This window comes from Balaenoptera musculus, chromosome 13 (genome assembly GCF_009873245.2).
Source record: "Balaenoptera musculus isolate JJ_BM4_2016_0621 chromosome 13, mBalMus1.pri.v3, whole genome shotgun sequence".
In the NCBI taxonomy this organism is placed as follows: domain Eukaryota; kingdom Metazoa; phylum Chordata; class Mammalia; order Artiodactyla; family Balaenopteridae; genus Balaenoptera; species Balaenoptera musculus.
In genome coordinates this window covers 64288790-64313998 of record NC_045797.1, presented here as the reverse complement: position 1 = coordinate 64313998, position 25209 = coordinate 64288790, and the positions used below count along the sequence as shown (strand labels likewise).

Genomic DNA, 25209 nt, shown 5'->3' with positions numbered 1-25209 from the left:
ACAGGAGTCTCTGGCTGCTATTCCTTAGAGTTGAATCCCCACCTGTTTGTGTCTTAATCTAGGGGTTGGCAAATTACTGCTGGTGGGGCAAGTCCAAAGTGCCTAAGAATGATGTTTACATTTTTAAACGGCTGGAAAAAAAGTAACACGTGTGACCCACAAAGCTTAAAAGTTTTTTTTTTTTTTTAATCTCTCCTTTGCAGTATAAGTTTACCTACCCACTCCTGTCTTCAGCCAAAGTAGGATTGAAAAGAAATGGGTTCAAGTGAAATTTCTAGGGTTTTTTTTTTGTTGTTGTTCTAGTAGTTGGTAGTACAGGATCAGTAAAATATTTGAAAACAACTTTTTGTTGTCAGTTTTCTTTTGTATAAAATCAGTTTTCCATCCAGTCAGTGTCAGAGCTGTTAACTAGAACACAAGACGAAATTCTAAGTGCCTGATAGGGTCCTAAACCAGTGCTGTTCAGGAGGACTTCCAGTGATGATGGAGACGTTCTGTGCGCCGTACAGTACGGTAGCCAGTAGCCACGTTTGGCCATTGAGCACCTGAAATGTGGACAGTGCAACTAAGGGACTGAATTTTAAATTTTCTTTAATTGTAATTAATTTAAATTTAAAACAGCCATGTGTGGCTCATGGTGATAATATTGGACATTGCAGACCTAAATTGTTTCAGAAATTTTTTTTGTAATACTCTCAGATGATCTCAATAAATGTTGATATCTTACATTTTTCTTAATAAAAATGAAATAAAATAGTGTGTTTGTGGTTATACAGTGATAGTGGCTCATGTTTATTTCTTTATTCTCATATGCAGACAACAGCTGATATTCCTACTTGGTGTGAGCAGTTTGCAACTTTTTGTTCAGAGTAACTGGACGGGGCCTCTTGTTGATTTACACCCTCAGGATTTTTTGCCGTCTGTTCTGTTCCAGCAGTTTAGTGAGGTACGCTTCTTGGAAATGTCATATATAGGTATTATTGTGTTGTTTATTCTTTAGGAACGGCTCTTTATAAACTGGAGTTAATAATAGGTAGGAGAGAAACATGACTTTATTGCTTTTACAGAACCTACTAAGAATGCTTGTTCATTGATCAGATTTTCAATTCCAGAAGTTCCATTATCAGATTCAAACTCCTCTTCAGATGCTCCCCATTTTATGGAGCTCTATTAGCTGCGCTTTTTATTAAAGTGCAGGCAGCTGCACCAGTCACCCAGCTGCATATGTTACCACAGTTACGTAAAGATCTTTTCTGGCAAAGCAGAGAATGTGGAGATCTGTTTAATTTTGTTGCAGGAAACTTTTGCTGCTGTCCTTACGAACAGTTCCCAGGGGTGATTTCCTTTATGTCACAGATACACTTACTTGTATTTACTTAGAGTGTCTGGCACAGAGGTGCTCCATGGTGACAGTGATTCTTACTACCCGTATATGGAGATAATATTATTGACCTGGATCAGTAGGTCATCAGTAGAGCTTGCAGTTTGATTTCCTCAGTACTGTTTGAGCACATATACGCAGGGCTTGGAGGATATGACATGTTCTGAAAAGAAGTATGGTAACTGATTTATCCAGCCACCTCAGAACTAGAGCATTACTATCGATCACTCAGCCTGGAAGGCTGCTTAGCATCCAAAACTTGCACAGCAAAAGGGACCTATTTACTGTTACCTGGTTTCTCAGAATTAGAAGTAACAAATGAAAGGGGAATGGAGTTGTTAGAGATTAGTGTTAATAATTTGATGGTGGTTGGAAAGAGAAATACAAAAGCAGTCATAATCTGAAGCCTCTGTACACATCAGTTTACTGAGTCATTATGTTATATTGCAGTAGAGTAATTGAGATTCATAATGCTGGCCCTAAATCGTTATTGAAAGGTTAAAAGCTCTTCCATATCTTATGTCTAAGAAGGGAATTTAATCTATACTTTACAAAAGTTTTCATCCAAAATGGTTAAAATAAAATCCCCAAGATTTTGGCACTTAAAGAGATATGCTTCAACTATCTAGGTAATTACTTATAAGGAGTGTCTCATTCCCTCTCTTACTGTGTATGAAACAGTTTCTGGCCTCTATTGCCCTATAGTGCAGGTTAGAAACCCACCAGACAAAATCGTAAATACGTACCGAGCGCTAATGTGTGGTTGGAGTGGTGCTTCATTCATGTATGCTATATCAGTTTGACGTATTCTCTAGATGAGAAGACTTGATGCTCACAGTGGTGAAGGAAACTTGTCAGAGGCATTATAGCTGGGGGATTGGAACACACACTTTCTGGGTCCGAATTCAGTACTCTTTATGCTATACTAAAGTAGAAGCACCTGTAAAGTTAGGTAACAATTCAAACAGTACAGAAATGGGTTACATGAGAGATTCAACCTATTAAGAAATACTGAAATTAATGAAGAGATGTGTGGAAAGTAAATTTTGTCTGAGAAGACCTTTTCATCAAGAGTGGACCTTGAGTTAGAACCTGAAAGATGATGAGGAAACGGACAGGTAGAGAAGAGAAAGAAATACGTTCTAGGTGCAGTCACATGAGCAGAAATTGAGGGGAGAAGAGTGTGGTGTTTGTGGGAAACGGATGCTTTGAGCCTGTTGGAGCAGCAGTAAAAGGTCAGCCTTGATGGGGCTCAGACCAAATCATAGGAAAGTTTAAATAAGACCTTGATTTTAATTTTTTTATTAGAAGTGCCTCATATGGGACTTCCCTGGCAGTCCAATGGTTAAGACTTTGCCTTCTGATGCAGGGGGTGTGGGTTCGATCCCTGCTCTGGGAGCTAAGATCCCACATGCCTCGTGGCCAAAATACCAAAATCATAAGACAGAAGCAATATTGTAACAAATTCAATAAAGACTTTAAAAATGGTCCACATCAAAAAAAAAAATCTTAAAAAAAAAGTGCCTCACACATTCCAAAAAGCATACAGAATGTGTACAGTTTAAATAATAAAACTCCTTTGTTCCCACCACCCGGCTTGAGAGAGAGAACATCACCAGCCTTGTAGAACAGAGCTTCCCGACTGCCGTTCCCCAGGTGTTGAGCCCCTTTGCCATTGCAGTAGCTGTGTGGGGCCGGGGCTGGGGAGAGCCTTTGAACTGGTCTCGTCTGGTGTAGTAGCCTTCTCTAGTTACCTGATGTGCACTACAAATAATAGCATCTTCTGCATTTGCTCTGACTTGGAAAAGGTTGGGAAATACAGGGTTACAAGGTCCCCTGTGTGTGCTTCCTGGTGGTATCCCTGGCCCCCTTTGTCTCATGAACCACTCTCATGAATTTTGTGTTAACATTCCATTGCTTTTCTTTTTTTTTTTTTTAATTTTATTCATTTATTTGGCTGCGTTGGGTCTTCACTGCTCCATGCGTGCTTTCTCTAGTTGTGGTGAGCAGGAGCTACTCTTCGTTGCGGTGCACGGGCTTCTCATTGTGGTGGCTTCTCTTGATGCGGAGCACGGGCTCTAGGCGCGCGGGCTTCAGTAGTTGTGGCTCGCGGGCTCTAGAGCGCAGGCTCAGCAGTTGTGGCGCACGGGCTTAGCTGCTCCGCAGCATGTGGGATCTTCCCGGACCAGGGCTTGAACCCGTGTCCCCTGCATTGGCAGGCGGACTCTCAACCACTGCACCACCAGGGAAGTCCTCCATTGCTTTTCTTCATGGTTTTAGCACCTATGTATGTATGTATCCCCCGAGAACATATTGTTTAGTTTTGCCAGTTTTTTTTTTTTTTTTTTTTATAAATTTATTTATTTATTTATTTATGGCTGTGTTGGGTCTTTGTTTCTGTGCGAGGGCTTTCTCTAGTTGTGGCAAGCGGGGGCCACTCTTCATCGCTGTGCGTGGGCCTCTCACTGTCACGGCCTCTCTTGTTGCGGAGCACAGGCTCCAGACACGCAGGCTCAGCAGTTGTGGCTCACGGGCCCAGCTGCTCCGCGGCATGTGGGATCTTCCCAGACCAGGGCTCGAACCCGTGTCCCCTGCATTGGCAGGCGGATTCTCAACCACTGCACCACCAGGGAAGCCCTAGTTTTGCCAGTTTTTGAACTTTATATAAATGAAACAAATTGTGTGTGTTCTGTTACTTGCTTTGCTCAGTGGTGTATTTCTGAAATTATACTAGTATTCATTTTTACTGTTCCATAGTATTCCAGTTGTATGAATGTACCACAGTTTATATATCTGATCTACTCTCAATGGCCACATGGGATGTTTCCATTTTTTGCAATATATTATGTAGAGTGCTATTAGGAACACGTCTTCTGGGAATCATTTGCAAGAATTTCCAAGCACAGCATGCTTTAAAAAAAAGGATAGTGTTTGGTGCAGTGTGCTAAATGGAGGAGGCTGTTTTTACTGGCCCTCAGGCTGTAGTTGGGCAAACTTGGAAATGCTTCCCAGCACTGAGTCGGGAAGCTCTGCTGAGGACATATATCTGTGAGTGGAGCTGCTGTGCCCTAGGGTATATGCATGTTCTGCTCTTCTTGGTCATGTCATGTTGTTTTTGAGAGGATTATTCAATTTATACTCTTTACCAGCAATCTGAGAATTTGGGAGATAAAGGGAGTTTGGATTCTTTTCTCTTGTAGGTTATTACAGAGTGCTGAGTAGAGTTCCCTGTGCTATACACTCATCCTTATTGATTATCTGCTTTACATATAGTAGTATGTATTGTTCATCCTCAAGGTTTATCCATGTTGTATCATGTGTCAGAATTTTCTTACTTTTAAGACTGAATGATATTCCATTGTATGTACATACCAGTTTTGTTTTGTTTTTTGTCTTTTAATTAATTAATTTTTTTAAAATTTATTTTTGGCTGTGTTGGCTCTTCATTGCTGCACACGGGCTTTCTCTAGTTGCAGTGAGTGGGGGCTACTCTTCGTTGTGGTTCGCGGGCTTCTCGTTGCGGTGGCTTCTCTTGTTGCAGAGCACGGGCTCTAGGCGCGTGGGCTTCAGTAGTTGTGGCACACGGGCTTAGTAGTTGTGGCTCATGGGCTCTAGAATGCAGGCTCAGTAGTTGTGGCGCATGGGCTTAGTTGCTCCACGGCATGTGGGATCTTCCTGGACCAGGGCTTGAACCCGTGTCCCCTGCATTGGCAGACGGATTCTTAACCACTGTGCCACCAGGGAAGTGCCACAATCCTCTTTAAAATTCGGTCATTTCCCCAAACTTCTGGAAGCACATTTAGAATTCGGTTGGAATATCAGTGTTATGTCACAGGAAGATAGAAAAGCATTTAATTTTTTAATGATGGTGATGCAAGGTAACTCTAGGAAAAGAAGTTTATTTATTTGTTTATTCATGCATTCACTCCTTTATTTATTTATTATTTACTCTATTAATGACATTTCCAGAGGACTTAGAGTAGGAGGTTTGGTAACCAACTAAACCTTTGAGTATCAGAGGTAATGAGATCCAAGTAGTATATCATGGAGTATCTCTTTGTGTAATTTTTTATTTGTTGCCCTGTTAAATTACTTGTTTGTTATCTTTAAAGATTTCGTTTAGAAGATAATGATCTAAATTTGTGCTACAACAGGTAGACATCTTTCTCATCTCAATGTGATTAGAATAAGGATTCTTTTCCTTAAAGGCATGTCTTGTACTTCACCAGCTTGGTTTGGATGTTAGGAAATAAAGATTGTTAAATCCATCTAAATGGCAAGATGATTTGATGAGGCTGCAGGTCCAACTTGGTCACATTAGGCAGGGTCTTCTCTCTAGTTCTTTTTTTTTTTTTTAATTAATTAATTATTTTATTTTTGGCTGCGTTGGGTCTTTGTTGCTGCACGCGGGCTTTCTCTAGTTGTGGTGAGCGGGGGCTGCTCTTTGTTGTGGTGTGCGGGCTTCTCATTACGGTGGCTTCTCCTGTTGCGGAGCACGGGCTCGTGGCGTGTGGGCTTCAGTAGTTGCAGTGCACGGGCTTCAGTAGTTGCAGCATGCGGGCTCAGTAGTTGTGGCTCGCGGGGTCTAGAGCGCAGGCTCAGTAGTTGTGGCGCACGGGCTTAGTTGCTCCGCGGCATGTGGGATCTTCCTGGACCAGGGCTCGAACCCGTATCCTCTGCACTGGCAGGCGGATTCTTAACCACTGTGCCACCAGGGAAGCCCTTCTCTCTAGTTCTTAAGCAGTAGATTCACTTGTGTATTTGGTACCTCCACTTGGAGGTCTCACAAGGTACCTCAGACTCATTGTGTCCAAGACTGAACTCATGGTGAGGTTCTTCTCCAAACCAGGTCTTCTTCTGGTGTCTGTCTCAGTGACCCACACTACCATCATGCAGTTGTCCTAGTCAGAAGTCTAGAAGTGATCCTGGCCCTGTCCTTGAGGACTTCCTCATGCTTAGCATAGCCCTGGAGCTTGCTGAGAGGCAGGAAGAGGTAGAGAGGTCTGAGGGGAAGGCAGCATGAGGTGGTAGGAAGAACACTGGTTTAGGAGTTGGAAAACTTGGGCTATAATCTCTGTTCAGATGCTAATAACTTCTATGTGATTTTGGACTGCACTTAACTTTTTTGTATCTGTTTTCTTCTAAAGTTGAGGCAGTTGTAGTACTTCAAAATAGTTCCTTGATCATTGAACTTAAAAAAAAAATTCCTTCTACTCTCAGCGTAGGTAACAGTAAGCTTTATTTGTGGTTTGGTGGTGGTCATTCACATTGTCTTTATTCCTCTAGTACACTTTTCAGTAATGATGAAGGTTAGGCAGAGGATGAACCCACAGCTATTACTTTCTTACCTTTATTGAATGTTTCAACAAAGCATTGAGCCAGACACTGGCATCACTTGGATTGTTTAACCCTTACAAGAACCCTGTGAGGTTTAGGTTCTATTATTTTATTTTATAACTGATGAAACAGAGGCTTCAGTTAAAAAAAAAATTTACCTATGCCCACAAATTAATAATCAGAAAAAGGACCCGATCCTGTGTCTGTGACTTAGAGCCCATGTTCCTAACGTTGAGCATTCCTACTATCGATTTTGTGGTAACTGTCAAAATGATTCAGTCCACATTTTAAAAACACAGGTGCTTGGTCTGTTGTAGAAAATCTCTGTTCAGTAGGAAGTAGATTGTTTAGAGGCATCCCTTTTGGGCAGCCTCTGTTCACGTTGGTCCATGATTGTATGCCTACTCAGCATTCGATATGTAAGACCTTGTTGTGTTTTGGCTTTATAGTAATTATGGAGCAGCAATGGTTTGTAATGACATTAGCCAGCTGGTGAAGCATATATGAAATGTAGGTGTTTAATATGAATACTTTCCCATAGGGATGGTTTTTATTGAGAAGCTATTTTGTTGTTAAGTAAATCTGTAAAGTCATGATGCTTCTTCAATAGTAGCATTTTCTTGGGCTTCCCTGGTGGTGCAGTGGTTAAGAATCTGCCTGCCAATGCAGGGGACACAGGTTCAAGCCCTGGTCCGGGAAGATCCCACATGCCACGGAGCAACTAAGCCCAAGCGCCACAACTACTGAGCCTGCACTCTAGAGCCCGTGTGCCACAACTACTGAAGCCCGCACGCCTAGAGCCCGTGCTCCGCAACAAGAGAAGCCACCGCAGTAAGAAGCCCATGCACCGCAACGAAGAGTAGCCCCTGCTTGCCACAACTAGAGAAAGCCCATGCGCAACAATGAAGACCCAGTGCAGCCAAAGATAAATAAATAAATAAATAAAATAAATTTATTAAAAAAAAAAAGTGTGCAACTTGGGAAAAGCAAATTAAAAAAAAAAAATAGTAACATTTTCTTGATTGCCCTGTTCTCTAAAGCACAAGCAGGCGGCTGGCTGGCTGTCAGGGCAGGCTGGAGTTGCAGATCTCTAAGGGCGTTTGTAATGTTAGGACTCCGTCCAGTGCCAACTGCTGTGTAATAGATCAGTGCCTGTGTTTCACAGGTGATTACCTGGAAAATATGTATTCTTGTAAGACATATAAAGATTAATATGTTCTAAATTATATCATTAAAATTTTTTTTTTTTCAGGTCAAAGGACTGGATGCACTCATTCTGAGTTTGCTCATTCTAGATGGTGAATCAATCTACAGCCTGACCTTGAATCCTATTCTGCTATTATTAGCACGAATTTCCCTAGTGAATGTAAGACATAGGCTGACAGCTATTCAGGTAAGGGAAGAAAAGGAGCCAGGAGATTCAGACCCAGGTGTGACTTTTGTGCTGATTAGCATAAAACTTCAGGTGTGATGCTGAAAATGTCTTGGTATATTTGTTTTCTAAGTCTTCTTCAGGTGTTTAATTTTAAAATCTGATGAAAATAAGCAAAACCTGTCTCCTCTCATGAGATTCGTCTAGTATAAAATGAGATGTTGAGCCTCTTTAATGGGGTTGTATATATGTGTTGTGTGTATATTTGCATGTGTATAAATGTTCATTCTCTGAATCTTAAAAGTAGGTTTAAAAACACCCTTCATAGTTTTTTGTGAATTTCATGTAAGGATGATGAGTAGCCATAAGTATAGCACTTTCAGTAGATCTTTTGTTTTAAAATTAATTTCACTTTTTACTGTTTTTTATTAAAGCTCCTAGAAATTTTTTTTAAAATAAATTTATTTATTTTATTTATTTATTTTTGGCTCCATTGGGTCTTCGTTGCTGCACACGGGCTTTCTCTAGTTGCGGCGAGCAGGCTTCTTATTGTGGTGGCTTCTCTTGTTGCAGAGCACGTGCTCTAGGCGTGTGGCCTCCAGCAGTTGTGGCACGCGGGCTCAGTAGTTGTGGCTCGCGACTCTAGAGCACAGGCTCGGTAGTTGTGGTGCATGGACTTAGTTGCTCCACGGCATGTGGGATCTTCCCAGACCAGGGCTCGAACCCGTGTCCCCTGCACTGGCAGGTGGATTCTTAACCATTGTGCCACCAGGGAAGCTGTTTCTTGATTACTGTTTCTTGGCTCAAATTCTACCTTGTTTCATATTTGGGTTGGATTTAGTAGAGCATTTGTTGTATGTCTGTTATATGGTTTCTTTAGGTCACATATAAATTAGTGAGAAAAGTACTGATACAGATAGCTAACACGCAGTAGGAGGTGACAAAAACCACATGAGAGATTCGAAGAAAGTCCTTGAGGTGTAGTGGAGATTGTCAGCTGTGCAGTGTGCAGGCTCCGTCACAACTACTCAACTCTGTGCACCTAACTATTCAATCTGCCTTGTAGTGTGAAAGCAGCTGTAGATGACATGTATGTGAATGGGTGTGACTGTGTACCAATAGAGCTTTATTTATGGACACTGAAATTTGTATTTCATATGCTTTTCACATGTCACAAAATATTATTTTTCTCTTCTTTCTTTCTTTCTTTCTTTCTTTCTTTTTTTTTTTGCAATGATTTAAAAATGTAAGAACCAGTCTTGGTTTTAGGCTATAGGAAAACAGGTGGTGGGCTGGTTTGGGTCCATAGGCTGTAGCTTCCTGACTCCTGTCTTGATTGTTGCAACTTGGGCATACAGACCTTGTATTTCCAGAAAGAGTAAATCTAAATTTTATGTGACATCTCCCAATTTGTTGGCTGAAAAAGTTTAAGAAACGCAATATTTCTGTGGGCAAAATATGGACTTGGTCTGTACTGTATAAGGGCTTACTTTCCTAAGCATTTAAGTTGTGACAAAGAGGAGGTAAGAAGGGAATCATGCCTCTTTCAGCAGCTCTCATGAGGACAGATGATTTGGAATCAGTTGTACCAGAAGGGTTTTTAATAGATGGGTTTCAACATATCCTAGCAGATATAAGACCTTATCTTTGATTTTTTGTTTAGTGATGTTAGCTTGAATAAAAAAATGTTTTCCCAAGTTGATCTGAGTTAAATGATCTTATAGACTGACTAGTACTTGGCCCTAAAGGAAGTATCATCAAAGCATGAGGTTGCTAAATGGCATTATTTTCTTTCTAGTGAGACTAATGGTCAATGAGTTAGTGATACAGTTTTCTTGGTGGAAAACTTTCATCAGCAAGTACGTTAAGCTTCGTTTGTAAAAAGATACATGTAGTATCAACAGCTTAGGAGAACAAGGAAATATGTGAACTGCTGGGTGCAGATGTCATAGAATTGGAGAGATAAGTTACCTGAGTTTCTTGGCAGATGCTAAACAGCTTTTGACTTCTGTTTTAAAACCCTATTTTCTTGTACATCTCCATGCAAAGATCATTCTGTGCTGAAACCTTGCCTTTCAGTTGAAATGTTATAGTTTTCTTCCCTTTGGGTCTTTGATATATCATTCTGTAAACGATGATGTTAAAAATGATTTCTTTGAGAAATGAAGATAAAATGATAAAGAAGCATGACATGCTTATCCGAGTTAATCTTCACCTTTTAAATTAATTTTGAAATGGCTGGATCTTAAGGAACATATCAGGCTGTTTATTATGATTTTATTTTTGTGGAACTATAAAAGAAGATGATTTTCCCCCACCCCCTAGTCTGTGAAGTGTATAGACTAGTGTTAGTAATATGTGAATGTTGAGTAAAAAGAATTTTGGCTTTGGAATCAGACCAGAGTTTGTGTGGCTCAGCCACTTAACAACTGTGTGGCCTTAGGCCAGTGAATTTCTCTGAATATCAGTTTTCTTATTTATAAAATGGACTAAGTTGGCAAACATTTATTGGGTTTCTTTTGAGTACACTCATGCTCCCTGCCTTCTAGGAGGTTATTGACTAGTGTGACTTGTCAATCAGAATATTCTGTAATAAGTGCTATAATCAGGAGACAGGATCTAGGAACTATCTAAAGCAAGGCTTCTAGTTTTCTTTTTTATTAATGCCTCAAATTGTCTATTAAGTGCTTCCTGACAGATAGAAAAAGGCACTTTTATTTTCTAGTAGAAAAATAGGCTATGCTTTCTTTCTTTGTTTCACACTCCCCCTTCTCCCATCTGAAGATTTTGGGTTAAGAGTTAGTTTATAGATCTGATTTTTAAGAGTTGAGCATCTTATGTCGTATGTTTTCTTGAAAGGGCAGTCTCTTTGACTGGATCTATCTAAATTCCCATGTCTAGAAAAGGAAAGACTGCTGCCAGACCTGACTCACTTATTGCTGATAGCAGATAAGGGACAGATAATTGAAATATAGACTGACTTCATCAGCCTGGTGATAGGAAAAGAATGAAAATGAGACAGCACCTCAGGGAATTAAATTAAAAATGATGTGAAACTTCTCTATTAGATAATTCTACCTTTTCTTTCCTTAGATGGACTGAGGGAACAGCATTAATAATTAGAAAAGATTTTGTTAGGGGGTCAAAATTCATTTGTGATTTTATGATTGTTGCAGCACTTGTGTGTAGTTTAGAAGGGGAGCAAGCAGTTTTACCCCTTAATCAAATGAAGAAATTAAGTTCAAGTAAAAAAGAAAATGCTTTTGGTAATTAAGCATGATCTCCTATTAGTAGGTATTGCTTTAAAAAAAAAAGGAAAATTAATTTTTCACTCCTTTGTGCAATGTAATTTAGAGTAACATAGTTGTAATTAATTTAGATCATTCAATGCATGATCATACTTGGTAATTTAATGAGCCTATCAAAAATATTTAATACTTACTACTTGCATGTGCACGCACACACACACACATGCATAGCAGAAGATCTAGAAGAATATAAACCTTTGTCATGGGTTTTTCTGAGGGAGGAGAATGGCGCTGAGGCAGCAGAAGAGAGACTTTCATCTTCACTGCGTATGCTTCTGTATTGGCTTGTTGTTGTTTGTTGTTGTTGTTTAATAAGGATGTGTTGAAAAGTAAGAGTAAGTATCAGAGAACTGAGAAAAAGCTACTGTGTTCTCAGCCTGTGCATTAGTCAAGACAATGTATAAAATGCAATTTCTACCCTCCAAAATATATGGACCAGGTATTTACACACTTGAAAAACAAGAGCTCTGCAGTGTGGTGCTAACTTCTAGGCACAGTGTGGAAGTTTAGAGAAGTGAGAGACCAGTGTGTGCCCTGCTAGTGGGAGAAGGCTTCATGGAAGAGGGTGTGGAAGAGATCTTCCCAGTTTGGGGAATATCTGAACCCAGGGTATATCTTACCTTGTAGTTTGCATAGCATACGTTGCTTCAAGGAGGATACAGAGATGAGGAAGACATGCTTCCTCATCTTGTTGGCTAGATGGCGGACAGCATTGAAAGCTAGGATGACATACACGAATACGGTGGAGTGTGTCTGCAAAGAGAGGTGCAAACAATGTGCTGGAAGTTGAGATGAGGGAAAAAAATCACCCCATAGGGGGTTCTTGGGGGAGGCCTCCTAGGATTGTTGGTATTGGATTATGGTGCTGGTAGAGTGTCACAGCAGAGCAGCATGATTACAGTAGGCATTTTAAAGGAGGAAGTGGTAAGTTCGAAATGACATCAGGAAGCCCAACTGGCTACAAATACAGGGTTTGAGAGAATGGAGGAGAGATGTTGTTCTCGTGGAAGACATGGCAGTGGATTTGGTATTATTACTGAAGACATAGCAGCTTATTGAAGGGGAAATTTAATCTCACAAATGTAAAAAAATTCTAAAAATTGATTTGAATTAATGTAAAATGTTTTTCCTAAGCGTCCTTTTAATTCAACGTAAACACGTTGGTGTTTCCTTTTTCTAGAGCTTGCCATGGTGGACTTTGAGATGTGTGAATGTTCACCAGCAGTTGCTTGAGGACCGCTCACCTCAGCTCCTTGCTCTTGCTGAAGACTGCATTGATCGAGGTATGTCGCAGACGTTGTTTGCTATGAGCATGTAGCTCCATTCTGTTTTCTTGGCTGAGACATTCCTTTTTCGTCTGTTGTTTGACAGCAGATGGTAACTTTTTTTTTTTTAATTTAAACTCATTGATTGATTGATTGATTGATTGATTGCTGGCTGTGTTGGGTCCTCGTTTCTGTGCGAGGGCTTTCTCTAGTTGCGGCAAGTGGGGGCCACTCTTCATCGTGGTGCGCGGGCCTCTCTCCATCGCGGCCTCTCTTGTTGCGGAGCACAGGCTCCAGACGCGCAGGCTCAGTAGTTGTGGCTCACGGGCCTAGTTGCTCCGCGGCATGTGGGATCTTCCCAGACCAGGGCTCGAACCCGTGTCCCCTGCATTGGCAGGCAGATTCTCAACCACTGCGCCACCAGGGAAGCCCGATGGTAACTTTGTGTTCCATTCTTTCTGGATGTGGAATATCACAAATTATTAGGATGTCAGATTATAGGATTTCTTTTTTGTCTTTGAATTTTTAAAAAGGCAATCACTATTGTTTATATTACCTACTTAAAAAGAGTGATTTATTCTATGTAGGTCACCATGATTTTATCACAAACTGCCTAAAAGTATTTAAATGTTTTCTCGGTTCTTTAATGTAAGAAGCCTCATTAGAAACAAGTGTAAACTCCCTTTATTAAAAAAAAATCTTTAACTAATTTGAACTGGAGTAAACTGTGCCAAATTGCATGCAGAACAGGAAATTATTTATCCTATATCCTACTGAGTACATGAAGAAAGGATTCAGGTTTTTTTTTTTTAAACATTTTGTAGAAAATACATTCTACTGAGGATGACAATGAGTAGAGAGGCATTTTTGCATTTTATTATTTTTTATTGTAGTATATAATGTACATATAGAAATGTGCCTAGAATATAAATATAAAATTAAGTAAATGATCATAAACCACACACCCCTGTAAATGCCTTTGTTGCAAATGCCTCATATGTCTTTTAGGAAAACATTTTGAAAAAGGGGGAAAATCTTGGGTACCTTGACCCTTGATTTCCCTGGGATTTTGGAACAATTATTCCTGACAAAAGTTGCCAAACAAAAACAAATTCTCTTGTAGTGAAGGAATACAGAACACAAGTAAACTTGAGTTCAGAAATGAACTTCTGAGTTTCAGAGAAGGGATTTGACGTTAAGTGTGCCTGATTCCAGAGCCCTTATTCCTCTCACATCACAAGAGTATGAAGTCATTATGTATGTGGGTGCGTATGTGTGTTGGGGGTGGTGGTTAGTATCACTCTGCGTGGAGAAGCAGTGATCTGCACTTGATTGAGGCGGCACATTCGTGAAGGCGTAAGACAGCTCTTGTGTGTGTGGGCATGTGTAATTGCAAGGCGTTGCTGTACCTTTCTGGAGTCTGGTTCCTTTAAAGGTGCATCTGTATAGTAGCAGGCTAGGTCACAATGCACTAGAGAGGACATTAGTTTGTGCAGTAACAAATACTACTATGCTAGAAACTAGTTTCTCAATTTTTATTTTGTTCTAAGACAGAAATACATACACATATGCTAATCTTAGATAAAATGAACATCTATATGTGATTCAAAATGAGAATGTCAGGTAAATATTATTCAGACAGTATAATTGTTGTTTATGTACCTGGACTTAGTTTATATTTGTTCAGGATTTTAAGTTATGTAAGACTGTGGAACAAGCAAGGGTGTGTTAGATCAGACTTGTACATGTAAAAAAAAAAATTATTCTGAGCTTAAACTTTGTATATATAAAACAATATTTGTTCTGCCGTGAAATTTAAACCTGACATGTTAGCAGATTGTTTTATTAAATGTAAGCAGTTTACTTTTCTATACAGTGACATTTCACTACATGTACAATGATGCAATGAAGTAACAGAACTGAAAAACAGTATTTCTTTTTCCTGTAAAAGTCTTTGGTTTAATGCTTTTGGATTACAAAAGGTTTTTATGAGCAAATTTAGGCTGCTGAACCATCTATATTTTTGTTAAGACTGTAAGCAACTCTCTTAAGTTGTGAGCAACTTGAGGGCTGATTTTTTTCTTGTTTCTGCTTAATGCCTAGAAAATAATAAATATTTAATGCATATTTGTTGAATAGTGATAGCTAATATTTATTGAGCCTTTTCTACATTCACTTTTCAGGGGAGAGGTTGCAGAACTCCCTCTATTTGTCCTCCATCTTGATAGCAGTTTTCATCTGAGTTTACTTCTGTACAAAAGTTTTTCAAAAAGTGAAATGTTATAGAAGTTATGAGAAAATTGATCCTATCCAGATACCCTATGGGATTTTGAATCTTCTCATTATGGTGTTGCCTAAGTGTGGAGTTCTCTTGCGAATGAAATATGAAGTTGGACTTGGAGAAAATTAAGACCTGATGCCCAGTTTAGCAGACGTCATTGTCCTCTTTCTATTTTTAGTAAAATGAAAACTGTATAGACTACGTCTTCCCGCATTCATGCCATTTCATATTTTTAAAATGAAGTGAGATACGTTCCATAAACAAATTTAGTGCAAGGGAGACAGAGGAGTGGGGACTCACAAAACTGGTAAAGTTTTGAAAGTCAGAGATGAGTTGAACTTTACTGATATTAATGGGGAAAAAAGTTGATTTTTTCCTGAGGATAGTGAAAGCGTTTGGAAGAAGATGGCATCAGGATTCAGCCCACTATTTAATTTTGTAAAAGGTTATTACATTATACTGTGTAGCATATTATACAGTTTTGTATGCTTCATTATACTTTTATGGAAAATCAGTAAATGAACAAAAAAACAAGGTGTCACTGGGAGTTTTTATTTCTCTTTTTGTAAAGGAAATCAAGTTTGATGCAGTTGCCAGAGGGAAAGCTACATCTCTTCCCTTTATCCCATATAATATATATAAATCTGCATTTATGTCTACATCTTTACCACATCTCAGTGATTAATGTTCTTAATGATGACCCTTAATTAAGAAAAGAAAAAAAAATACCTTTTTTATGTACCATTTTAAAAGGTAGGAACCATATGAATGATAGGAACCATTCTCTTCTTAGAGAGAATTCTAAGAGGTAAAATTTAGTTCCTAAGCAGAAAGTGTTAACTAAGATATCTGGAAAATATAACTCTAAGTGACTCATTCCCCAAGTGGTCTCAGTTCTTTTCTGCAGTATATTTTAGCATATCATTTGCTTTGCCTTGCAACTAAGAATTTTTTATGTTGCTGTTCTAGGCTAATCAACGACATTTTTTATTTTATCTACTCATAAATTGGTCCATTTTGGCTATGTCTAAGTGTGCACATAGTCTTAAACTGCAACATTTCATAAACAATTTTATTTAAAAAAATGTTCTGGGATTTAACCCAAATGTTGACCCAACAGTCAGTTATAACTGAAATATTGTTCAGAGTCCAGAGAAGAATATTATATTTGAAATGTTGCCCTTGAAGGATCATCAAAAAGTTGGCAAGATTTTTTTTCTTCTTCTGTCTATGAAACATAAGCAACTGCAATCTTTATATTTTTGTCCAGGAATGTTGCATCAGTACAATGTAGTGGAATGCAACCCATCAGAATGTCAGCATAACTTTGCTGGACTGATCACATCTCTGAAAGGAGTGAGTTAGAATCTTGAAAAGCCTGATCCTCAGTGCACTCTGAGGTCCTCTTTTGGATGTCATACTGATGAAACCATGATTCTCTGAAGGCTGCTCAAGGGCACACAATCATTTATTGTGGGATCTAATACTGAAAACGTGTTCCATGTAGTGCATGAGATGTAATGTTGAGGTTTAGGTATATGAAGATGAGCTTATGTCTAAGAGAAAACAGGCTAAAATGCTTTCTCTGAGATTCCACTGTAACATTTACAGGAAGCTCTGTGACTCTAGGCTTAGATTGTTTTCACATCGAAAGAGTTCGTCAAGAGATTAGTTTCTTGGTGACTGATGAATGCATCGATTTTTTTTTTTTTTTTTACTTTTTTTTTTTTAACATCTTTATTGGAGTATAATTGCTTTACAATGGTGTGTTAGTTTCTGCTTTATAACAATGTGAATCAGTTATACATATACATATGTTCCCATATCTCTTCCCTCTTGCATCTCCTTCCCTCCCACCCTCCCTATCCCACCCCTCTAGGTGATCACAAAGCACCGAGCTGATCTCCCTGTGCTATGCGGCTGCTTCCCACTAGCTATCTATTTTACATTTGGTAGTGCATCGATTTTTAAAAATAAATTTGATACTTTGGGATGGATGTCATTAAATATACTAAGTATAATTATCTAATTATAATTGTCCATATGAATCCATAGGGATTTCATTTTAACATAGCTTTCAATAATCTCATGAGAAGAGATTTTGGTTTTAGCATGCATTTTAAATATATGCTAAATATATTAAATATATGTTGGTTGACATTTTGATCCAGAAGGTCATGAATATTCATTTCCATGGAGAACCTACTGATTTATTAAAATAATAAATACATGTCTGTTGGGTCAACATGCTCCTCTTTCTATTTAAACTTGAGTTATCCAAAGCTTAAAACTTTGTGTTCACGGTTGACTCATTGTTTTCCATCATTCTTCGTATCTAGCCCGTTCTTAAATCTTATCAGTTCATCCCTAAGGGTTTCGTATCCATCCTTCGTTTCCATTCCTACAACTCTTACCCTAGTCCATGTCTGAAATCTTTAGTTTGGAAAGGCCCTTTAGAGATTATCTTGCCCAGCTAACTCATTTTACAAAGAAATGAGACTCAGAGAGATTGTCCAAGAACCAGAACTATGATCTGGAGTTTCTGACTCCAAATCTGCTTACTCTTCTTTCCATTACTTTTCTCCAAACTGGTCAGTAGGGCAGAATTCTAACATCTAATAATAATAATGCAGTTTACATTTCAGTAGTTCTTACTCCACACCAAATACTGTTCTAAGTCTTTAAATGTGTTAACTAGCTTATTCCTTGCAACAACTCTATGAGATAGAACTGAAGACTTGATATAGGAAGGTGTAGTAGTGGATTTGTGTGCTTTTTTCTTTTGCAATGTTTTTGAAGTATAATTAACCTACAGTAAGACTCATATTTAAAGTGTACAGTTGGTGATATTTTACATATGTATATACTTGTGAAATTATCACAATCAAGATAATTAACAGAACCTAGAGTTTTAAGATCTGACTTTCAGTTTCTGTTCTGTCACTGACACCCTGTGTGACTTCAGGGAGCTCGTCTGACTTCCAAACCTAGCGTTTTCTTCTGCGTAAAAATGGTCTTTAAGTCCTTACTAGGAGTAAAATAATGTGATTCTTTGTAGGCCAGCTTCCCACCCATCCTAATGCTGGGATCTGTTGGAAGATTTTGTCCAAAAAAGTTATTTCCTTTTTCATTGGGCTTTCCGAGATGACGGTGAGAAGGAGGTCATTCCATTGTTGGGATCTGTAATTGCTACAAAGTGCTTCCTTTTAGTAAATAAAAAAACCTGCTAGTCTTTCACTTGCAACTGCTAGCTAGGGCTGTGCTGTCCAGTGCAGTAGCCACTAGCCGCATGTGGCTAATTAAAATAAATGAAATAAAGAATTCAGTTTCTCTGTTTCTCTAGCCCCATTTCAAGTGCTCAGAAGCCACCTGTGGTAAATGGTACCATTTTGGACAGTGCAGCTGTGAGTATTTACATCGTTACAGAAACTTTTATTGGACAGCACTCCTGTTGAGCAACAGAATTTCAGGGTAGGTCTGTCCTTCTTTCTGTGTGACCAGCCTTGCAGTTCCTTAAGGCTGTTATCACCATCACTTTGTGTCTGAAGGGTTGCACCTGACTTGTAGGCTCTTTCTTGGCCTTCCTTTCTTCTGCCTGTACAGCAGTACTGGATTTTTTAAAAAAATACCAATTTCATCATGTCATTTTTAAATTAGGAAAATCTTTAATCATTCCCAGTTTTATTTTTGACTTTCTGTTTCCTGCCCAACTTGATATTTAATTAAAAAAATTTTTTTTGGAATGATTGCTGAGTTCCAGTCACTGTGGTAGTTGCTAGGGATATCAGTGAACTTAGTAGGATAGGGGATAAACTACAAGTGAAACCGTGCACCTCAGATTGGGACTTGAACCCACGCAGCCGGGACTTGAACCCAGCCAAAACCCTGATTGGGAACTCGAACCCACGTGGCTGGCACTCGAACCTGGACAAAACGGACAGGTGATACCTCCAACTGAGATCACACACTTGGTTTCAGGACTTAATGAAGCTCAGGTTCTTGATGTCTCATCGCAGAAGGAATTCAGTGAGAGACAAAGTGATAGGTAAGAAGTGGATTTATTTAGAGAGAAGCACACTCCACAGACAGAGTATGGGCCATTTCAGAAGGTGAGAAAGGCACCAGGATATGGGGTTGTCAGTTTTTATAGGGGTGAGTAATTTCATACACTAATGAGTGGGAGGAGTATTCTAGCTATTTTGGGAAGGGGTGGGGATTTCCAGGAATTGGGCCACCGCCTACTTTTTGATCCTTATGGTCTATCTTGAAACTGTCATGGTGCCTGTGGGTGTGTCATTTAGCTTGCTGATGTGTTACAGTGAGCATATACTGAGGCTCAAGATCTAGTGGAAGTTGACTTGTCTGCCATCTTGGGCCCATTTGGTTCTAATCAGTTTTTTCTTTTTTTAAAAACATCTTTATTGGAGTATAATTGCTTTACAATGGTGTGTTAGTTTTTGCTTTATAACAAAGTGAATCAGCTATACATATACATATATCCCCATATCTCTTCCCTCTTGCGTCTCCCTCCCTCCCACCCTCCCTATCCCACCCCTATAGGCGGTCACAAAGCACTGAGCTGATTTCCCTGTGCTATGCGGCTGCTTCCCACTAGCTATCGGTTTTACATTTGGTAGTGTATATATGTCCATGCCACTCTCTCACTTTGTCTCAGCTTACCCTTCCCCCTTCTTCCCTGTGTCTTCAAGTCCATTCTCTAGTAGGTCTGTGTCTTTATTCTCATCCTGCCCCTAGGTTCTTCATGACCATTTTTTGTTTTTTTTAGATTCCATATTTATGTGTTAGCATATGGTATTTGTTTTTCTCTTTCTGACTTACTTCACTCTGTATGACAGACTCTCGGTCCATCCACCTCACTACAAATAACTCAATTTCGTTTCTTTTTATGGCTGAGTAATATTCCATTGTATCTATGTGCCACATCTTCTTTATCCATTCATCTGTCGATGGACACTTAGGTTGCTTCCATGTCCTGGCTATTGTAAATAGAGCTGCAGTGAACATTTTGGTACATGACTCTGTTTGAATTATGGTTTTCTCAGGGTATACGCCCAGTAGTGGGTTTGCTGGGTCATTTGGTAGTTCTATTTTTAGTTTTTTACGGAACCTCCATACTATTCTCCATAGTGGCTGTATCAATTTACATTCCCACCAACAGTGCAAGAGGGTTCCCTCTTCTCCACACCCTCTCCAGCATTTATTGTTTGTAGATTTTTTGATGATGGCCATTCTGACTGGTGTGAGGTGATACCTCATTGTAGTTTTGATTTGCATTTCTCTAATGATTAGTGATGTTGAGCATTCTTTCATGTGTTTGTTAGCAATCTGTATATCTTCTTTGGAGAAATGTCTTTTTAGGTCTTCCGCCCATTTTTTGATTGGGTTGTTTGTTTTTTGATACTGAGCTGCATGAGCTGCTTGTAAATTTTGGAGATTAATCCTTTGTGAGTTGCTTCATTTGCAAATATTTTCTCCCATTCTGAGGGTTGTCTTTTCGTCTTGTTTATGGTTTCCTTTGCTGTGCAAAACCTTTTGAGTTTCATTAGGTCCCATTTGTTTATTTTTGTTTTTATTTCCATTTCTCTAGGAGGTGGGTCAAAAAGGATCTTGCTGTGATTTATGTCATAGAGTGTTCTGCCTGTGTTTTCCTCTAAGAGTTTGATAGTGTCTGGCCTTACATTTAGGTCTTTAATCCATCTTGAGTTTATTTTTGTGTATGGTGTTAGGGAGTGTTCTAATTTCATTCTTTTACATGTGGCTGTCCAGTTTTCCCAGCACCGCTTATTGAAGAGGCTGTCTTTTCTCCATTGTGTATTCTTGCCTCCTTTATCAAAAATAAGGTGACCATATGTGCGTGGGTTTATCTCTGGGTTTTCTATCCTATTCCATTGATCTATATTTCTGTTTTTGTGCCAGTACCATACTGTCTTGATTACGTAGCTTTGTAGTGTAGTCTGAAGTCAGGGAGCCTGATTCCTCCAGCTCTGTTTTTCTTTCAGAAGATTGCTTTGGCTATTCAGGGTCTTTTGTGTTTCCATACAAATTGTGCAATTTTTTGTTCTAGTTCTGTGAAAAATGCCAGTGGTAGTTTGGTAGGGATTGCATTGAATCTGTAGATTGCTTTGGGTAGTATATTCATTTTCACAATGTTGATTCTTCCAATCCAAGAACATGGTACCTCTCTCCATCTGATTGTATCATCTTTAATTTCTTTCATCATTGTCTTAAAGTTTTCTGCATACAGGTCTTTTGTCTCCTTAGGTAGGTTTATTCCTAGGTATTTTATTCTTTTTGTTGCAATGGTAATTGGGAGTGTTCCCTTAATTTCTCTTTCAGATTTTTCATCATTAGTGTATAGGAATGCAAGAGATTTCTGTGCATTAATTTTGTATCCCTCTACTTAACAAATTCATTGATTAGCTCTAGTAGTTTTCTGGTAGCATCTTTAGGATTCTCTATGTATAGTATCATGCCATCTGCAAACAGTGGCAGCTTTACTTCTTCTTTTCCGATTTGGATTCCTTTTATTTCTTTTTCTTCTATGATTGCTGTGGCTAAAACTTCCAAAACAATGTTGAATAATAGCGGTGAGACTGGGTAACCTTGTCATGTTCCTGATCTTAGTGGAAATGGTTTCAGTTTTTGACAGTTGAGGACGATGTTGGCTGTGGGTTTGTCATATATGGCCTTTATTATGTTGAGTTAAGTTCCCTCTATGCCTACTTTCTGGAGGGTTTTTATCATAAATGTGTGTTGAATTTTGTCAAAAGCTTTTTCTGCATCTATTGAGATGATCATATGGTTTTATTCTTCAGTTTGTTAATATGGTGTATCACATTGACTGATTTGCATATATTGAAGAATCATTGCATTCCTGGGATAAACCCCACTTGATCATGGTGTATGATCCTTTTAACGTGCTTTTGGATTCTGTTTGTTAGTATTTTGTTAAGGATTTTTGCATCTATGTTCATCAGTGATATTGGCCTGTAGTCTTCTTTTTCTGTGACATCTTTGTCTGGTTTTGGTATCAGGGTGATGGTGGCCTCGTAGGATGAATTTGGGAGTGTTCGTCCCTCTGCTATATTTTGGAAGAGTTTGAGAAGGATAGGTGTTAGCTCTTCTCTGAATGTTTGATAGAATTTGCCTGTGAAGCCATCTGGTCCTGGGCTTTTGTTTGTTGGAAGATTTTTAATCACAGTTTCAATTTCAGTGCTTGTGATTGGTCTGTTTATATTTTCTATTTCTTCCTTGTTCAGTCTCAGAAAGTTGTGCTTTTCTCAGGCCCTGTCCATTTCTTCCAGGTTGTCCATTTTATTAGCGTATAGTTCCTTGTAGTAATCTCTCATGATCCTTTGTATTTCTGCAGTGTCCGTTGATACTTCTCCTGTTTCATTTCTAATTCTTCTGATTTGAGTCTTCTCCCTTTTCTTCTTGATGAGTCTGGCCAGTGCTTTGTCAATTTCATTTATCTTCTCAAAGAAGCAACTTTTACTTTTATTGATCTTTGCTATTGTTTCCTTCATTTCTTTTTCATTTGTTTCTAATCTGATCTTTATGATTTCTTTCCTTCTGCTAACTTTGGGGTTTTTTGTTCTTTCTCTAATTGCTGTAGGTGTAAGCTTAGATTGTTTATTTGAGATGTTTCTTGTTTCTTGAGGTAGGACTGTATTGCTATAAACTTCCCTCTTAAAACTGCTTTTGCTGCATCCCATAGGTTTTGGGTCATTGTGTCTTCATTGTCATTTGTTTCTAGGTATTTTTGATTTCCTCTTTGATTTCTTCAGTGATCTCTTGGTTATTAAGTAGTGTATTCTTTAGCCTCCATGTGTTTATAGTTTCTACAGATTTTTTCCTGTAATTGATGTCTAGTGTCATAGCATTGTGGTTGGAAAAGATACTTGATAAGATTTCAATTTTCTTAAATTTACCAAGGCTTGATTTGAGACCCAAGATATGATCTGTTCTGGAGAATGTTCCATGAGCACTTGAGAAGAAAGTGTATTCTGTTTTTTTTTGGTTGGAATGTCCTATAAATGTCAATTAAGTCCATCTTGTTTAATGTATCATTTAAAGCTTGTGTTTCCTTATTTATTTTCATTTTGGATGATCTGTCCATTGGTGAAAGTGGGGTGTTAAAGTCCCCTACTATGATTGTGTTACTGTGAATTTCCCCTTTTATGGCTCTTAGTATTTGCCTTATATATTGAGCTTCTCCTATGTTGGGTGCATAAATATTTACAATCATTATATCTTCTTCTTGGATTGATCCCTTGATCATTATGTAGTGTCCTTCTTTGTCTCTTGTAATAGTCTTTATTTTAAAGTCTATTTTGTCTGATATGAGAATTACTACTCCAGTTTTCTTTTGATTTCCATTTGCATGGAATATCTTTTTCCATCCCCTCACTTTCAGTCTGTATGTGTCCCTAGGTCTGAAGTGGGTCTCTTGTAGACAGCATATATGCGGGTCTTGTTTTTGTATCCATTCAGCCAGTTTGTGTCTTTTGGTGGGAGCATTTAATCCATTTACATTTAAGGTAATTATCGATATGTATGTTCCTATTACTATTTTCTTAATTGTTTTGGGTTTGTTATTGTAGGTCTTTTCCTTCTCTTGTGTTTCCTGCCTAGAGAAGTTCCTTTGTAGAGCTGGTTTGGTGGTGCTGAATTCTCTTAGCTTTTGCTTGTCTGTAAAGGTTTCAGTTTTGTCCATCGAATCTGAATGAGATCCTTACTGGGTGGAGTAATCTTGGTTGTAGGTACTTCCCTTTCATCACTTTAAATATGTCCTGCCTCTCCCTTCTGGCTTGCAGAGTTTCTGCTGAAAGATCAGCTGTTAACCTTATGGGGATTTCCTTTTGTGTTATTTGCTGTTTTTCCCTTGCTGCTTTTTAATATTTTTTGTTTGTATTTAATTTTTGATAGTTTGATTAATATGTGTCTTGGCATGTTTCTCCTTGGATTTATCCTGTATGGGACTCTCTGCGCTTCCTGGACTTGATCAACTGTTTCCTTTCCCATATTAGGAAAGTTTTCAACTATAATCTCTTCAAATATTTTCTCAGTCCCTTCTTTTCCTCTTCTTCTTCTGGGACCCCTATAATTCGAATGTTGGTGTGTTTAATGTTGTCACAGAGGTCTCTGAGACTGTCCTCAATTCTTTTCATTCTTTTTTCTTTATTCTGCCCTGCAGTAGTTATTTCCACTATTTTATCTTCCAGGTCACTTTTCCGTTCTTCTGCCTCAGTTATTCTGCTATTGATTCCTTCTAGAGAATTTTTAATTTCATTGATTGTGTTGTTCATCATTGTTTGTTTGCGCTTTAGTTCTTTTAGGTCCTTGTTAAACGTTACTGTATTTTCTGCATTCTATTTCCAAGATTTTGGATCATCTTTACTATCATTGTTCTGAATTCTTTTTCAGGTAGACTGCCTATTTCCTCTTCATTTGTTTGGTTTTTACCTTGCTCCTTCATCTGCTGTGTGTTTCTCTGTCTTCTCATTTTGCTTAACTTACTGTGTTTGGGGTCTCCTTTTCACAAGATGCGGGTTCGTAGTTCCCGTTGTTTTAAGTGTCTGCCGCCAGTGGCTAAGGTTGGTTCAGTGGGTTGTGTAGGCTTCCTGGTGGAGGGGACTGGTGCCTGTGTTCTGGTGGATGAGGCTGGATCTTGTCTTTCTGGTGGCAGGACCACATCTGGTGGTGTGTTTTGGGGTGTCTGTGACCTTATTATGATTTTAGGCAGCCTCTCTGCTAGTGGGTGGGCTTGTGTTCCTGTGTTGTTAGTTGTTTGGCATAGGGTGTCCAGCACTGTAGCTTGCTGGTCGTTGAGTGGAGCTGGGTGTTGGCATTGAGATGGAGATCTCTGGGAGATTTTGGCTGTTTGATATTACGTGGAGCTGGGAGGTCTCTGGTGGACCAGTGTCCTGAACTTAGGTCTCCCACCTCAGAGGCACAGGCCTGACACCCGACCAGAGCACGAAGACCCTGTCATCCACATGGCTCAGAATAAAAGGAGAAAAAAAGAAAGAAAGGAAGAAAAAAATAAAATAAAGTTATTAGAAGAAAAAATAATTATTAAAATTTAAAATATTAAAAAGTAATAAAAAAAGAAAGAAAGAAAGAAGAGAGCAACCAAACCAAAAAACAAATCCACCAATGATAACAAGTGCTAAAAACTATACTAAAGAAAAACAAAACAGACAGACAGAACCCTGGACAAATGGTAAAAGCAAAGCTATACA

General features: G+C 38.8%; 1 protein-coding gene across 5 annotated transcripts in view; it reads left to right on the top strand.

The window, feature by feature from the left end:
* Positions 1 to 25209, top strand: part of TTC27 (tetratricopeptide repeat domain 27) — a 178198-nt gene that overhangs the window by 2953 nt on the left and 150036 nt on the right. For all 5 annotated transcript variants that reach the window (XM_036873865.1, XM_036873864.1, XM_036873869.1 and 2 more), the window contains exons 3-5: positions 817 to 946; positions 7971 to 8111; positions 12579 to 12681. In XM_036873865.1, the coding sequence (XP_036729760.1) occupies positions 817 to 946; positions 7971 to 8111; positions 12579 to 12681 (374 nt within the window). The remainder of the gene's footprint in view (positions 1 to 816; positions 947 to 7970; positions 8112 to 12578; positions 12682 to 25209) is intronic.